At 35.5% G+C, this 17253-nt stretch overlaps 1 protein-coding gene across 1 annotated transcript in view; it reads left to right on the plus strand.

The window, feature by feature from the left end:
• PKN2 (protein kinase N2) overlaps positions 1-17253 on the plus strand; it is a 147850-nt gene that overhangs the window by 110974 nt on the left and 19623 nt on the right. The window contains exons 9-16 of the mRNA XM_046645588.1: positions 2719-2862; positions 3214-3289; positions 3879-4053; positions 4281-4407; positions 5216-5346; positions 5429-5504; positions 5583-5674; positions 16788-16964. Coding sequence (XP_046501544.1) covers positions 2719-2862; positions 3214-3289; positions 3879-4053; positions 4281-4407; positions 5216-5346; positions 5429-5504; positions 5583-5674; positions 16788-16964 — 998 coding nt within the window. The remainder of the gene's footprint in view (positions 1-2718; positions 2863-3213; positions 3290-3878; positions 4054-4280; positions 4408-5215; positions 5347-5428; positions 5505-5582; positions 5675-16787; positions 16965-17253) is intronic.

A 17253-nucleotide genomic window follows, 5' to 3' on the forward strand; every position in this document is an offset into this window, starting at 1 on the left:
AAAAATCAGTTGTTGAAAACCCAGTTTAGCAAAGACATGATGTCATCAAACAGAATATGGTGCGTTCTAATGTTGAAACTATGAAGTTATCATGAACTAGTATTTATTAGGATGTCGCACAGATTTCACTGTGTTTCCTTTGAAAAGTTAAAATATCGTCTATTATTCCAGAGTTCCTCATGAACACTTTGGGAACCTCAGCCTTCTTGGTGTTTCGGTTCTTTTTATGCTAGATGTGTACTGGGTTTTTAAAATTGCAGCACATTTTTTAATTTGTTGCTCTCATTCCTGTCACGTGTCAGGCTGACTCAATGTCTCTTACCTTTTTCTATTTACTTTCAGTCCTTAGAGAGACTTGAGACAAACCATACAGATTCCTACCACAGAGTTTTCTCTTTGATCCTAGGTTCAAGTTTATAATAAGACAAAATGAAACACAAGTTGGGACAGTTTACCAGTACTGCCAATCACTTCCTAGCTCGGATTGTACTGCTCAGCTATTTTGGTGGTGATTTTACTCCATCTAGAGCTTTATTGCTCATAGAGTTTGATGTTGCCTACAAGCATGGCCTTCCTTTATACAACTCACCTGCTTCGTCTGGAAAATCACCTGCAAACAAGCAGTCACTTGCAGTTTAAATTCTGTAAACATTAGTGGCATCTCCTTATATAGGAGGTCCTTTGCTTTTTAGATGCTGTATCCCTGCTTTACCTATCCAAATCACACTGCGTGTTAGAGATTAAAGAAAACTTGGGGTTCCATGAAACAGTGTTATGAGTACTGAGGTAAAATATCTTAATCTTCTCTAGATCACAGACACAGTGCCAAGTAACAAAAAGTGAAGAGCTTTATACTTAAAACCTCAGTATAGGACTCCAAGAAAGCTAGCCTAAGGCTTTGAGATGACCTTCCATCCCAAATCTCAGATCTTTCTTTCTTTCTTCAGTTTGTTTGAAGCATGGAATAAAGAAATAGAGGAAAGAGAAATGAGTCAATATGTGAGTTTTTCTAGAGTGGCTAGAATAAATACAAATAAGGTGATTGGACCTCTTCTCATCCAGAAAACAATATACTGTTAGCATTTTAGCAGTGTGAAAGTGTGAGAACTTTGAACAAGTACTGATTCCATCCTCAGCATCTGTACCCCTGGCATCTGCCTGATCCATAACATGTCTTCATTCCTGAGACAGTAGAAAAAGATAGAAGAGAGTAAACCTTTTTTCCACTAGTCTAAAACAATGTAGTCTAAATTATTAATACCTGGTTCAATTATTCATTAAATTTATTTCCCAAAATAGGTGTTTCCAAAATACTTAAACTTAACTTGAATAGAATATTACAGGATTAATATCCACTCTTTCTATGTGCCATTTGCTGATGTTAAAATAATTATACTTTACTCCTACTTCCCCTTTCATGACAAGTATTCTCTCCCATAATAACTATGTAGCAGAGAGAAGAAATGAGGTAGGAGGCACTGAGCTCACGTCTTCACTGTCATAGATATCTTTTTCTAGTCCTTTTCCTGATTGGCTATGAGACCTTCTGGCACATTGTCTTAACTCATTTTTTTCATGTTCTGTTTTTTATAACTGTTTTCTGTGTTCATTTGTGTTAACTAATTTTATTATTTAAAGTCAAAAGCCTTTTTTATTTATACTAGGGGCTTACATAGTAAGATGCATAAATTCATAAATTCAAAGTTGTTATATGAAAGAAGTAGTTTATTATTTTCTTGAGCCTAAAGGGAAAAACAGTTATCTCATTTTATGGATGGTCTGCGAAACCCTGAAAAACAAAATAATGGGGAAGTCTGGTGCTTTATAATTAAAATGTATGTAGATTATAACATATATGTAGAAGTCAGTTTATAGCTAGACCCCAACTTATAAACGGTGTTCAACAAGTACATTTAGTAGTTTATTTTTAAAACCCTAAATATGTTTTTTTCACATAAGTGTTATTTTTAATGACTACAGAATATTCCTTCATGGATAAGGTATAATTTACCAAACCTTTCCCTGGTTTTTGGGCATTTAAATTCTTGCTAATTTGCTATTTTCTTTTTTTTTTTTTATGTTGATTTATTATGAGCATCTTTCTCTATAAAACTTAGTCTGAATTTCCCTTTTCCACCCAGCCTATGCAGGTCCCTGCTACCACTGGTCCTATTGCCTGGTGGTATTCTTTTGAAGATTAGATGACCTAATATTCTTAAAGTGCTTAGTGTAGCGTGTGGCATACTGTAAGTGCAGAATAAAAGCTGTTTGCAGACCTTTCCCTGACTCTACATTGAGACAAGGAAATAAGAATGTTTGAAATGGGTTCTTTAAGGTGAGCACTGAGGTCTTTTAGCAGTAGCACAGCAAGTGATTCCAAGTGGAGGAGGAAAATCCAAAAGATCGAAGCTATTAGATGGAAAAGAGTTTCTGTGGTCATTCATGTGTATTGGTTGTTCCCAGTTGTGTATTCTTTAGATAAAAGGAATACCTTAACTGGATACTGTTGGAATATAAATTTCTTCCTTTGAGTTAAAATGTGTAAATTTGTTAAGTAATATGTAACAGAGAAACATTACAAAACACTTTAAAACACTGCGACCATTGTGTCTGTTATCTTTGTTTATTGTATTTGTATTTTATATTTTTTGTGATATTTTATTCAAGTGTGTGTCCAATGATGTCTTCTGTTTTGTTTTGTTTTTTTAATTATCCTAGTCACGTGAACTGGAAATTTCAGTTTATTGGCGTGATTGGCGATCTCTGTGTGCTGTAAAATTTCTGAGGTTAGAAGATTTTTTAGACAACCAACGGCATGGCATGTGTCTCTATTTGGAACCACAGGGTACTTTATTTGCAGAGGTAATAAATGTATTTTATTGAATGTGCATTACTACAATTGATATTATTACAATTGATAATGTAGGCAGCGTTACGTAAAAGTGGAAAGAGTATTAGGCTGAATGACAACTTGGAATCTTGGCTCAACTCTGCCACTGAATAGGTATATTACCTTGAGACAAATCATTTATCCTCTCTAGGTCTGTTTTCCCATCTAGAAAATGAGAGGATTGGACTAAATTATATCTAAGATTCTCTTAAGTTTTCAAAACTTAATTTTAGTGAATTTAGTGAACTCACTAAGTTTAGTGAATTTCATGAACCATAAATCCAATGCAGTATTCATGTCAACTTGAATTTTCTTCACTGCAGGTTACCTTTTTTAATCCAGTTATTGAAAGAAGACCAAAACTCCAAAGACAAAAGAAAATTTTTTCAAAACAACAAGGTAATTACTAAGAAATCAAATATAGACTGTTTGGGTGTTTTCTTAAATATAGAAAATCTACATACTATTTAAGAAATGATGTCCATTCTTGCTTTTTGTTTTCTTTTTTTTCATTCATTTATTTCTAACATTCTGTTAAGGAACATTTCAAACATATCCATAAATAGAGAGACTAGTGTAATGTCCCATCACTCAGTTTCAACAGTAGTCATCTCGTGGTCAATTTTGTTTCATTTGTATCCCGTCCACTCACTACTTCTTCAGATTACTTGAAGCAAACATGGATATCATATTGATTCACCCATAAATATTATAGTTAGTATCTCTAAAAAATAAGAATTCTTTCTTAAACCTTAACTACATATCATTACTAGACAAAAAGAAATTTCCACCTATTTATATTTAAAACTGTTTTTGCTATTTTGCACTAACCTTTAATAACAAAGCGTTAAGAACTGTTTTTTTAAGTGACAAATTTTGTTTGTTCTTCATAAATTATAAACCAATGAATATGAATTTTTAAATTACAGCTTTTGGTAATACATTAAAAAATTACTTGTTCTATTTTCTTTATTCACAATATCCACAGGCAAAACATTTCTCAGAGCTCCTCAAATGAATATTAATATTGCCACTTGGGGAAGGCTAGTGAGAAGAGCTATTCCTACAGTAAATCATTCTGGCACCTTCAGCCCTCAAGCTCCTGTGCCTGCTACGGTGCCAGTGGTTGATGTACGCATCCCTGAACTAGTGCCTCCAGCTAGGTATGTGTCTGAGATTTTTAAGCGTCACTTTTATAAAATAGTTATTGTGACATTCGTACATATTGGTTACAGTGAGTCTATTAAAAGTCTCATTTTTTTCAAATAGTATTTTGAAATCAGTGCTCTGCCTACTTTTAAAAACTAAAATTGCTTGCTTTAATTTTAAAGCTATTTAAAATATATACTTTCGATTACTGTTTTTGGTGAATTACTTTATCTTCTATAAGTGATTCTACAGTAACCAAATTGGACTTTGATCTTGAACCTGAGCCTCCTCCGGCCCCACCACGAGATTCTTCCCTTGGAGAAATAAATGAATCTGCTGAATTAAGAGATTTGGATACACCAGGACAGGCAAGGCATTTTAAATCTGTTTAATTCCTTTTTACCAAATGAATCACCAGTAAAAGCGTCTTAGTGAATGAGATGTACATCTCAATTAAAAATGACCTGTGTGAGGGGCCAGCCCAGTGGCACAGCAGTTAAGTGCACACGTTCTGCTTCGGCAGCCTGGGGTTCGCTGGCTCAGATCCGGGATGCGGACCTATGCATCACTTGTCAAGCCATCCTGTGGCAGGTGTCCCACATATAAAATAGAGGAAGATGCACACAGATGGTAGCTCAGGGCCAGTCTTCCTCAGCAAAAAGAGGAGAATTGGCAGCACATGTTAGCTTAGGGCTAATCTTCCTCAAAAAGAAAAAGTTTACCTATGTGAACTGTGTATTTATGTTACTTATGAATGAACTTTTCTCAACTAACTTAGACCAAGTTGACAGGAGATGACCAACTTAGTGTTTGCGTGCCATTGTCATTAGCGTATGGATGCTCATGAGCCAGTAGATAGGGAATAGGCTGCCTAAACTAGAAGGAGCATAAGAGAATAGTTGATATTAGATCACATTTTGCCCACAGTCTTCATCTTGTAATGAGGTTAACATCATTTCTGAATATGCATTAAAGATGACAATTATGTGTTAGGTTTTCTTATTTTTTTAAATGTGTAATATAGAATTAATAACTATAAGAATGGTTCTCCAACATCTGCATTTTACTTTTCTCACCAATATTTATATTTCTACTTTTTTTCTTTGCCATTATCCTTACCAAATAAGTTGTATTGTGAATGTTTCTATGATTTAACAATTATTTAATATTTTACAGGATTCAGAAACTGTTTTTGATATTGAGAATGACAGAAATAGTATACTACCAAAATCTCAATCTGAATATGAACCTGATATTCCTCAGTCAGGCCTAGAATATAGTGGTATTCAAGAACTTGAGGATAGAAGGTAAAGAATGTGTGCATAACTTGCTACTACATGTTTGGTCCCATACTTATGCCTTATTTTTAATTGAAATTACTGTTTTCAGATCTCAACAGATGTTTCAGTTTAATCTACAAGACTTCAGATGTTGTGCTGTCTTGGGTAGAGGACATTTTGGAAAGGTAATCTTTTGAATATTCTTGGAGTACCTACAAAAGTAATATCTGAAATGGAAAATAATTATTTTAATCCTATTTCAGGTGCTTTTGGCTGAATATAAACACACAAACGAGATGTTTGCCATAAAAGCCTTAAAGAAAGGAGACATTGTAGCTCGAGATGAAGTAGACAGGTTAGTGTTTAAAAAATGAATTTATTTTTCTATAACTTAATATGAAAATTGATGTATATGTTGCAACAGCAAAACTTTCCATTTTCATAATAATATGTGAAGAAACTAAATTAACGTACCTATATTTGACATAAGGTGGGCATTAATTAAATACTGTTTTTCTTTCTAGCCTACTTCTTCTTCCCCTTCTTATGACAATTTTACTGGTTAGTGGATACCAAGGAAAGGTGATAAAATGTTTAAACTAATTCTATTAAGTTTTTTATACTTGGAGATATTAGTGTTTATATGGCATAGGGATTGTTATTCATCTGTGGTTGGATGAGGCTATTTCCCATTTCATCTTATGGAAGTAATAAATATTTCATTTACAGATAATCTGCGGTTAACTGAAAGGTTAATGTATTCTGCTTTTTAAAGTACACCTATATCTATTTTTTTTTCTATTTTTCTTAAAATGATACGTTTTGACCACAGCATCTTACCTTTCTGGGTTTAATAAATGTAAATTGATCTGGATTCATCTTTATATACAATTATTCAAATGCAAGGACTTTGGGGATAATAGTATAATTAGATTAGAAAATACACTTTGAAAAGACTGTCTTAAATTAGTAAAGTGATTAAACATGGAAATTATTGTATAAAACTGGCATATTTATTACAGAAAGAGGCTTTCATTTGATATTTAAAAGTAGTATTTTTCTTAAACCACTAGGAAGCATCAATTGATATTAATGGAAGAAAGCTCTGTATAATGAAAACAGCCTGGAACTATGGGTGAGAAGACTGACTTCTCTAGTCCTTATTGTTCCCTCTTAGTTAATTATTTGACCCCAAAGTAATTCACTGAACATCTTTGAGCCTCGGTTAACCCACATATTTATTTATTTTTTGGTGAGGAAGATTGACCCTGAGCTAACATTTGTGCCGGTCTTCCTTTATTTTGTACTTGGGACACTGCCACAGCATGACTTCGTAAGTGGCATACAGGTCCATGCCCAGGATCCAGACCTGCAAACCCCAGGCTACCGAAGCAGAGCGCACACACTTAACCACTACACCACCAGGCTGGCCCCAAATGCTTTTTTTGGAAGATTATTTGCTTTATTCCAGTTCTGTAAATGGTAAATTCATTTCCTAAACTAGTAGGAAACCGGTACTACCTCTGTTAATCCTGGTGGTTTATATAGCTTTCTGCTGCATTGTTACTACTTTGAGCTAAATCTCTATAGGAAAACAGTTTCTAATTAAATCTAGACAGAAGAATGTTCAGATAAAAGGATGGAGCTCCAACCAGAACCTAGGCCATTACCCCTAATGAAAATTAATTCAGCCTTGGTGAACGGTTAATGAGAGATCTATATCTAACTTCAGTTATAAATCCATGTATTCAGTAACATGGAAATAAAGAAATCTCCAGTAGAAATGGTACAAAAACAGACGAATGGAAAATTCAGAGTGAGAAATACAACTCACTCTTAGAGAAATTTGAGGAAGGCAGCAAAAAAAGAGCAATTAGAGAAGGCAAGAAAAAAATTAATTTAGAAAATAAAAAGATAGACCAGCATATTTTTTTAGATTAATATATTTTTTTATTGCGGTCATAATAGTTTGTAAACTTGTGGAATTTCGGTTGATAAGTGGGCCCCTTCACCCCTTGTGCCCACCCCCACCCCCCTTCCCCCTGGTAAAGGCTAAACAGTTCTCTTTGTCCGTGTATTTATCTTCTACATGAGTGAAATCATGTGGTGTTTCCCTTTCTCTGTCTGACTTATTTCACTTAACATAATACCATCAATGTCCATCCACATGGTTACGAATGGGACAATTTTGTCTTTTTTTATAGCTTAGTAGTATTCCATTGTGTATATATACCACATTTTCTATATCCACTCATCACTCCATGGTCACTTGGGTTACCTCCACGTCTTGGCTATTGTGAATAATGCTACAGTGAACATAGGGGTGTGTAAGTGAATTGTTGATTTCAGGTTCTTTGGCTAAATACCCAGTAGTGGGATAGTTGAATCATATGGTATTTCTATTTTTAATTTTTTGAGAAATCTCCATACTGTTTTCCATAGTGACTGCACCAGTTTTCATTCCCACCAGCAGTGTATGAGGGTTCCCTTCTCTCCAACCTCTCCAACATTTGTTATTTTTCCTCTTGGTTATTATAGCCATTCTAACAGGTATAAGGTGATATCTTAGTGTAGTTTTGATTTGCATTTCCCTGATGATTAGTGATTTTGAGCATCTTTTCATGTGGCTCTTGGCCATCTGCATATCTTCTTTGGAGAAATGTCTGTTCATATCCTCTGCCCATTTTTTGATTGGGTTGTTTTGTTGTTGTTGAGTTGTGTGAGTCCTTTATATATTATGGAGATTAACCCCTTGGTAGATATATGACTTGCAAATATTTTCTCCGAATTGTTGTGATTTTCTTTCTTTTGATTCTGGTTTCTCTTGCCGTGTAGAAGCTCTTTAGTCTGATGAAGTCCCACTTGTTTACTTTGTTTGTTTGTTTCCCTTGTCTGAATAGATATGGTATTTGAAGAGATTCTTTTAAGACTGATGTCAAAGAGTGTACTGCCTATATTTTCTTCTAGAATTTTTATGGTTTCAGATTTTACCTTCAAGTCTTTGATCCATTTTGAGATTATTTTTGTGTATGGTGTAAGATAATTGTCTACTTTCATTCTTTTGCATGTGGTTGTCCAGTTTTCCCAACACCATTTATTGAAGAGACTTTCCTTTCTCCATTGTATGTTCTTAGTTCCTTTGTTGAAGATTAGCTGTCCATAGATGTATGGTTTTATTTCTGGGCTTTCAATTCTGTTGCATTGATCTGTGTGTGTGTTTTTGTACCAATACTATGCTGTCTTGATTACTATAGCTTTGTAATATATTTTGAAGTCTGGGATTGTGATACCACCAGCTTTGTTCTTGTTTCTCAGGATTGCTTTGGCTATTCAGGGTCTTTTGTTGCCCCATATGAATTTTAGGATTCTTTGTTCTATTTCTGTGAAGAATGTCACTGGGATTCTGATTGGGATTGCATTGAATCTGTAGATAGCTTTAGGTAGTATGGGCATTTTAACTATGTTTATTCTGCGAATCTATGTGCGTGGAATATCTTTCCATTTCTTTATGTTGTTATCAATTTCAGTAATCTCTTATATTTTTCCTTGTCTAGATCTTTCACCTCCTTGGTTAAATTTATTCCTAGGTATTTTATTCTTTTTGTTGAAATTGTAAATGGGATTGTATTCATGAGTTCTCGTTCTGTTAGTTCGTTATTGGAGTATATAAATGCCACTGATTTTTGTAAGTTGACTTTGTACCCTGCAACTTTGCTATAGTTGATTATTTCTAATAGTTTTCCGATGGATTCTTTAGGGTTATCTGTATATAAAATCATGTCATCTGCAAACAGCAAGAATTTCACCACTTCTTTGCCCATTTTGATTCCTTTTATTTCTTTTTCTTGCCTAATTGCTGTGGCCAAAACCTCCAGTATGTTGAATAAGAATGGTGAGAGTGGGCACCCTTGTCTTGTTCCTGTTCTCAGTGGGATGGCTTTCAGTTTATCCCCATTGAGTATGATGTCAGCCATGCGTTGTCGTATATGGTCTTTATTATGTTGGGGTCCTTTCCTTCTATACCCATTTTATTGAGAATTTCTATCATGAATGGATGTTGGATTTTGTCAAATGCTTTCTCTGCAGCTATTGAGATTACCATGTGGTTTTTGTTCCTTATTTTGTTAATGTGGTGTATCACATTGATTGATTTGTGGATGTTGAGCCATCCCTGTGTCCTGGTATGTATCCCACTTGATCATGGTGTGTGATCTTTTTAATGTATTGCTGTATTTGAGTTGCCAGTATTTTGTTGAGAATTTTTGCATCTATGTTCATCAGCAACATTGGCCTGTAATTTTCCTTCTTTGTGTTGTCCTTGTCTGGCTTTGGCATCCGGGTGATGTTGGCCTCCTAGAAAGTGTTAGGAATTTTTCCATCTTCCTCAATTTTTTGGAATAGTTTGAGAAAGATAGGTAATAAATCTTCTTTGAATGTTTAGTAGAATTCTCCAGAGAAGCCATCTAGTCCTGGACTTTTATTTTTTGGGATGTTTTTGATTACTGTTTCAATCTCTTTACTTGTGGTTGGTTTATTCAGGTCTCTATTTCTTCTTGATTCAGTTTTGGGAGGTTGTAAGAGTCTAAGAATTTATGCATTTCTTCAAGATAGTCAATTTGTTGCCATATTGTTTTTCATAATATTCTCATAATCTTTTGTATTTCTGTGGTATCTGTTGTAATTTCTCCTCTTTCATTTCTAATTTTATTTATGTGAGCCTTCTCTGTGTTTTTTCTTAGTGAATCTGGCTAGGGGTTTGTCAATTTTGTTTATCTTCTCCAAGAACCAACTCCTTGCTTCATTGATCCTTTCAACTGTCTTTTTTGTTTCAATTTCATTTATTTCTGCTGTAATTTTTATTATTTCTCTCCTCCTGCTGAGTGTGGGCTTTGTTTCCTCTTCTTTTTCTAATTCTGTTAGGTTCAGTTTAAGATTGCTTGTTTGAGCTTTTTCTTGTTTGTTAATGTTGGCCTTTATTGCTATAAATTTCCCTCTTAGCACCGCTTTTACTGCATCCCATATGAGTTGATGTGTTGTCTTCTCATCTTCATTTGTCTCCAGATACTTTTTTATTTCTCCCTTTTTTTCTTCAATGATCCATTGGTTGTTTAGTAGCATGTTGTTTAGTCTCCACATTTTTGTTCCTTTCCCAGCTTTTTTCTTGTAGTTGATTTCTAGTTTCATAGCATTATGGTTGGAAAAGATACTAGATATGATTTCAATCTTCTTAAATTTATTAAGGTTGCCTTGTTTCTCAGAGTATGGTCTATCCTTGATAATGTTCCATGTGCACTTGAGAAGAATGTATAGTCTGTTTTTGGATGGAGTGTTCTGTATATATCTATTAAGTCCATCAGGTCTAATTTTCATTTAATTCCAATATTTACTTGTTGACTTTTTGTCTGGATGATCTGTCCATTGATGTAAGTCGGGTGTTGAGGTCCCCTACTAATATTATGTTGTCATTGATATCTCCTTTTAGGTTTGTTAATAGTTGCTTTATGTACTTTGGTACTCCTGTGTTGGGTGCACAAATATTTATAGATGTTGTGTCTTTTTCGTGAAATGTCCCTTTTATCATTATGTACTGCCCATCTTTGTCTCTCTTTACTTGTTTTGTCTTCAAGTCTCCTTTGTCTGATATAAGTATGGCAACACCTGCTTTCTTTTGTTTGCCGTTAGCTTGGGATATCTTCTTCCAGCCCTTCACTCTAAGCCTATGTTTGTCTTTGAAACTGAGATGGTTTCCTGGAGGCAGCATATTGTTGGATCTTGTTCTTTAATGCATCCTGCCACTCTTGTCTTTTGATTGGAGATTTCAGACCATTTACACTTAGATTGATTATTGATATATGAGGGCTTAATATTGCCATCTTATCTCTCGTTTTCTGGTTCTTCTGCATTTCCTTTGTTTCTCATCTCATGTATTTCAGACTACCAATTTGATTAGGTAGTTTTCTGTAATAGTTTTCTTCATTTGCTCTTTGTTTATCGTTTATGTCTCTGTTCTAATTGTTTGTTTAGTGGTTACCATTAGGTTTGTGTAAAACAATCTCATAGATGAGATGGTCCATTTTCTGGTGGATCTTATTTCCTTAGACTTTGCTGATTATGTTCTTTTCCTCTTCCCCTTCTAAGTTATTTTTGTCATATCTTATTCCATCTTGTGTTGTGAGTTTGTGGTTAAAATGATGAGATTATTTTTATTTTGATGTTTTCCTTCTCTTTATCCTTAATTTTAAAGTTGTGTTTACTAACCTGATCTAATAGAGAGCTTCCATTTTCTGATTATTGCCTACCTATTCATCTCCTTGCTCAGGGCTTTGTAGCCCTTTTCCTATCTTTTTTTTTTTTCAGGTATGAGGGCCTTCTTGAGCATTTCTTGTGGGGGGTCTTGTGGTGATGAACTCCCTTAGCTTTTCTTTATCTGGGAAGGTTTTTAATTCTCCATCATATCTGAAGGATATTTTCACTCAATAGAATATTCTTGGCTGAAAGTTTTTGTCTTTCAGAATTTTGAATATATCATTCCACTCTCTCATAGCCTGTAACGCTTCTGCTGAGAAATCCACTGAAAGCCTGATAGGGGTTCCTTTGTAACTTATTTTCTTCTGCCTTGCTGTCCTTAGAATTTTTTTCTTTATCATTTACTTTTGCCCACTTTACTACTAATATGCCTTGCAGTGGGTCTTTTTACATTGATGTAATTAGGAGAGCTGCTGGCTTCATTCACTTGTATTTCCAGCTCTTTCCCCAGGTTTGGGAAGTTCTTAGCTGTTATTTCTTTGAGCAAGCTTTCTGCTCCATTCTCCTTCTCTTTGCCCTCTAGACTACCTATCATCCTTATGTTTCACTTCCTAATTGAGTCAGCTATTTCCCTGATAGTCTCTTCCTGTTCTTTTAGTCTTAGTTCTCTCTTCTCCTCCATCTGAAGCATTTCTATAGTACTCTCCTCTAAATTGCCAATTTGGTCCTCCATAATGTCAGCTCTCTTGTTTAGAGAGTCTGGATTTTTCTGTATCTCAGCTATTGTGTTTTTTTTAACTCCATCAATTCTGATTGGTTCTTTATAGTTTCAACCATTTTTGTGAAGAAGCTCCTGAATTCGTTAGTTTTTCTTTCTGTGTTTTCTTGTAACTCATTGAGTTTTTTATGACAGCTGTTTTTAATTCTTTGTCATTTCGGTTATGAATTTCTTTGTCTTCGGGGTTAGTTTCTGGGTACTTGTCACTTTCCTTCTAGTCTGGAGATTTAATATACTTTTTCATACTGCTTGAAAGTGTGGATGTTTGCCTTTGCATAGTTATTGTCTGGTCGCAGCTTCCACCTGCCACCACTGGGTGAGGATCAGACGCTATATATTCTGGCCCGGCATGATACACTTCTCCCCAGCTGCAGCCACTGACTTCTTTTCTCTCTGTGCGACTCTGACAGATGGCTGATCTGGAGCGCTGGGCAGGGGGAGGGGTACTTTCTTTCACCTGTGCTTCCCCCAGCCTCTGCTTTTCTCTCTGTGCAGAGCTCTGGGCTATGGTAAGGCTAGAGTACTGGGCAGGGGAAGGACTGCCTTCTTACACCTGCACACCTTTCCCAGCTGCCACCTCTCTCTTTGCCTGGTGCTTTAGACGATCACAGGGCTGGAGTGCCAGGCGGTGGAAGGGGCACCTTCTTACACCTGCACACTTTACCCAGCCGCTGTCTCTCTCTCCACATGGCCCTCTGGGCAATTGCAAGGCTGGAATGCCAGGTGCAGGAAGGGTTGCCTTCTTACACCTGCACACCTTTCCTAGCTGCTGCCTCTCTGCATAGTGCTCTGGGCGATCACAGAGACCTGAGCACCTTTCCCAGCTGCCACCTCTCCGCATGATGCTCTGGGCTATCACAGAGACCTGTGCGTTTCCCCCAGCCACCACCTCTCTCTCTACATGGTGCTCTGGGCAATCTCAGAGACCTGCACACCTTTCCCAGCTGCCGCCTCTTTCTCTACATGGTGCTATGGGTGATCTCACAGACCTGTGCACCTTTCCCAGCCACCATCTGTCTCTCCGTGAGGTGCTCTGGGCAATCACGGAGACCTACACACCTTTCCCAGCCTCCATCTCTCTTTTCACAGAGCTCTCTGGGCAATCATGGAGACCTTTGTACCTTTTCTAGCCTCCCCCTCTCTCTCCACACAGTGCTCTGGGAGATCACAGAGACCTATACGACTTTTCCAGCTGCCACCTCTCTCTCCATGGAGCGCTCTGGGCGATTGCAGGGCTGGAGTAGCAGGCAGTGGGGAGAGGCACTCTCTTTCTTCTCCGCAATCCCAGCATTCTTCCTGGGCCCTCACCAACTGCTCTCCTGGGGTACTAGTTTGATGGAGACACCCCCACAACAGCTCAGTCTCCTCTATCTGTGGGGCTTTCCCTCAGGCTGTGAGGGAACTTGGAGGGCAATGTTGTTCTTTTGGAGGGTCGCCCCTCCCCACTTTTGTCTTAGAGCCATGTGCTGTCCCAAGGTTACTTGCTGCCGTTGGGGAGAGAAAAGTCTCCCTTACCAGCTTCCGCTTCCTCCAGAGGAGCCAGCCCCACCACCTTCAGATGCATGGCTGCATGGGTCTCTCAGATGTCTTTTGTGTTGTGTCAGTGTCCTCTGTTGGTGTACGAGTGTCCTTTTGGTTGTACTTTAGAGTGGAGAGTTCAAGGGGAGAGCTCATTCCACGATGATGCTGACATCACTCTCTCCCAGCATATTTTTTAAAGTAGTATGTATTTATTACTTGCAAGTCTGAATAGTAAACAACTTAATTAACTAATTAAGCAGAATCCTTTATATTCACTTCTCAGGTCATCCTTTTAATAGATCCGTAGAATTAGATATCATTACATAATAGTGGTTTATTTTTTTAATACATGTTTCTAAAATAGTTGATGGTTCTTAATGATAGTTTTCCTTTCTAAATTTTCTTTGTCTAGTCTGGATTTCATTTTACTTAGAAAACTGCCCTTTTTTAATAGATCATAGGAAATTCCAAATCAACCTCTTTTTGAATGAACACAAATTATGGACTAACTCAAAGTAATGTAATTTATGTACAAAGATCACATTCTCCACCTACCATTAGTAGAACATTCTCTTTGAATCCCATCTTTCCCTACTCTCGAGTAAGAATGTTAAATTTATATTATTGTAATGACTTCTCACTTAGATTCCTTTTCTCACCAGTTTATGTTTCAAGACAACAGAACAGGATTGGAAGTGTATTTTTGCAGTTGTAGAACAAAAGCACAGCTAACCAGAGGATATATATATATATATATAGGATGCAATCCTAAGACCTTAGCCTAATTAATGATGTGGTTTTCCACTGACCAAAATAACTATTTATACAAGTTTTTTAAGTTTCTGGCATGTCTAATAATGTACTAAACTTCGAAGGAAGTGCACAAAAAAAAATGTTAGGATAGAATTAGTCACTTAGAGAGGTAAGACATAAATACAGTAGTTATATGAATAAAAGAGGCTGGATATGTTTGAGTTTAAAATAAATAATACAAGCAATAGGAACTTATAGAAAGGGGAACATCATGGTGTGCTGATGGATTTAGGTAAGGCCTTGTAAAGGAGATTGGATTTGTGCTCTTTGGCAGATGGAAGATATTTGAGAATATGGAGAGAAGAGAAATGAAAATTTAGAGGGAAATGGTCTAGACAGAAATGAATAAAGTTTGAGATTTTGAATAAGGTTGGATTGTTTCATGGACTTTTAAGGAGAATATACAATAAGGTTGGGAAAAGTAAAAAGACTCTTACAGAGTAGCTTTTTGGTGCACTGTAAAATGCTTGAAATTATTGTGACAATTTGGGTCTATAAAGAGCTGTCTTCCTTTACCAAATAGAACCAAGAGATGTATCCAGTCCTCATCAATATGGCTGGTTCTCATCAAAGAATTTCTATAAATGACATTAAAAGCATTTTAAGAAGTATTCTGATCAGTGATTCTCAATCTTTTGCATGATGTACATGTTCAACACAGGTCTAACCTAATAACCTGTCCAGTTGAGAATTAGTAACTCACTCATAATGAATTAGTAATTCACCCATAAATATAAACCATAGACAATGAAAAGACTGTCATCTACGTGAGCCCAAAACATTTTATCAGCTTGTCGTATTACATTATGCAAAATTTAGATTGACTTGGTAAATCAGATATTTTAGAATCCATCTTATAGATCTTGCCCAATTGGACATTATTTTCCAATAAGTTTAAATGGTGATGAAAATCAAAGCTATTAACTTTCTTTTTAATCTTCTATGAATTTATTTTTAATAATGACCTTATTTGTAGTAACATTTAGAAACCTTGCCAAATATGTGTAGACATAAGCCTAAAGCTTTAAAAACAATGTTTCTGAGTATGTATAAAATTTAAACAGATTGTGTGAAATCAGTGGGTAAGAGTTCACCTACAATGTGACCATATTAAATGGAGTTTTAACATGATTTCATAATAGTTTCATTTACTGTTGGTATTTAAAACTGAATAGATGTTTTAGTTCATAATCCAGAAGACAACTATATTAAATATACCTTTAAAATTTTCATGTTCCTTCTACACAACAGAAATACTCTTAAATGTTTTCAAAATTCTGTTTAATTTTGTCAAGTCATAGCAATGTAATCTGAATACACAAAATAAATACTTTGTCTTTAAAATTATCTTTTTAAAATAACTCTTTCTTAAAAGACCTAAAGGAAAGGAGAATGGGTCTGCCTGCCTCTAACGTCAGGATTTTAGTTTGGCATTTTGAAATCATCATCAACAACAGCAACAAAAATCTAAGCAATTTTTTAATTTTAAAAATAAAAGCAATATTAATGCTTTTAGACAAACATTAATGTCAATTTTTGGTTCCAATCTCAAAATGAGAAAAAGTGCATATTTTGTATTAGAAACATAAATATAATCTTGTTAATACAGTGTATATTGATATCCTTATTTTGATCAGGTGCTTAAAGTAAGTTAATTCTAGGTTATATTTGAATAATATTTGACCTAGCTTTTCTCTACTTTGAGTTTAAGTCAGGTTGGTTTACTAAATATTTTCAGGGAAAGGAAGAGTGGTATTTTTTGATATTTAGGCAAAATTAATGTTCCAGAGTCAGTAAGCTTGAACCTTGTTCTCTGTAGTAATTTGTAAGAGTTCTTAGAGAGGAAACCTGTGATTGTTAGAGATTTTACAGAGAAATTATATTATTCTCAAGGAGCTTCCTTGAAGCAAGTTATAGAATTCTCCATGTGGCCTCTTTATTTTCTAGTCAAGACTTCTAAATTAAAATCTTATGCAGTACATCTTTACGTCTAAACTTCATGTATTATATGGTAAAATGTTTGAATAGTGTTGCTTATAAATTATGAATAGTGTCCTTGAAATTACCTTGGTTGCGAACTTTATATTTTTAAAAATGTTTTCTCTTACAGCCTGATGTGTGAAAAAAGAATTTTTGAAACTGTGAACAGTGTAAGGCATCCCTTTTTGGTGAACCTTTTTGCATGTTTCCAAACCAAAGAGCATGTTTGCTTTGTAATGGAATATGCTGCCGGTGGGGACCTAATGATGCACATTCATACTGATGTCTTTTCTGAACCAAGAGCTGTGTGAGTATGCTTTAGCCATTTCTCTGATTTTTTTCCATGACTGATTTCTTTCTGGGAAGGAACAAAGCTCTTTAGATTTTTTTTTCCCCCAAATAGAAAATAGGTCTCTGCAAGAATTATTAGAACCCCTTACTTACCCTTTTGCCATATATAAATATATCTATTTTGCTCTGTTGTCTATGTTGAAAATTTCATAGATTACCCTAAATCACACTTGATAGTGTAGATACACAATTTAGGTTCATTTTAGTAAAATTTCTTCTTTTTTTCTATTTTCTCCCTAGATAAT

Source organism: Equus quagga, chromosome 18 (genome assembly GCF_021613505.1).
Source record: "Equus quagga isolate Etosha38 chromosome 18, UCLA_HA_Equagga_1.0, whole genome shotgun sequence".
Lineage (NCBI taxonomy): Eukaryota > Metazoa > Chordata > Mammalia > Perissodactyla > Equidae > Equus > Equus quagga.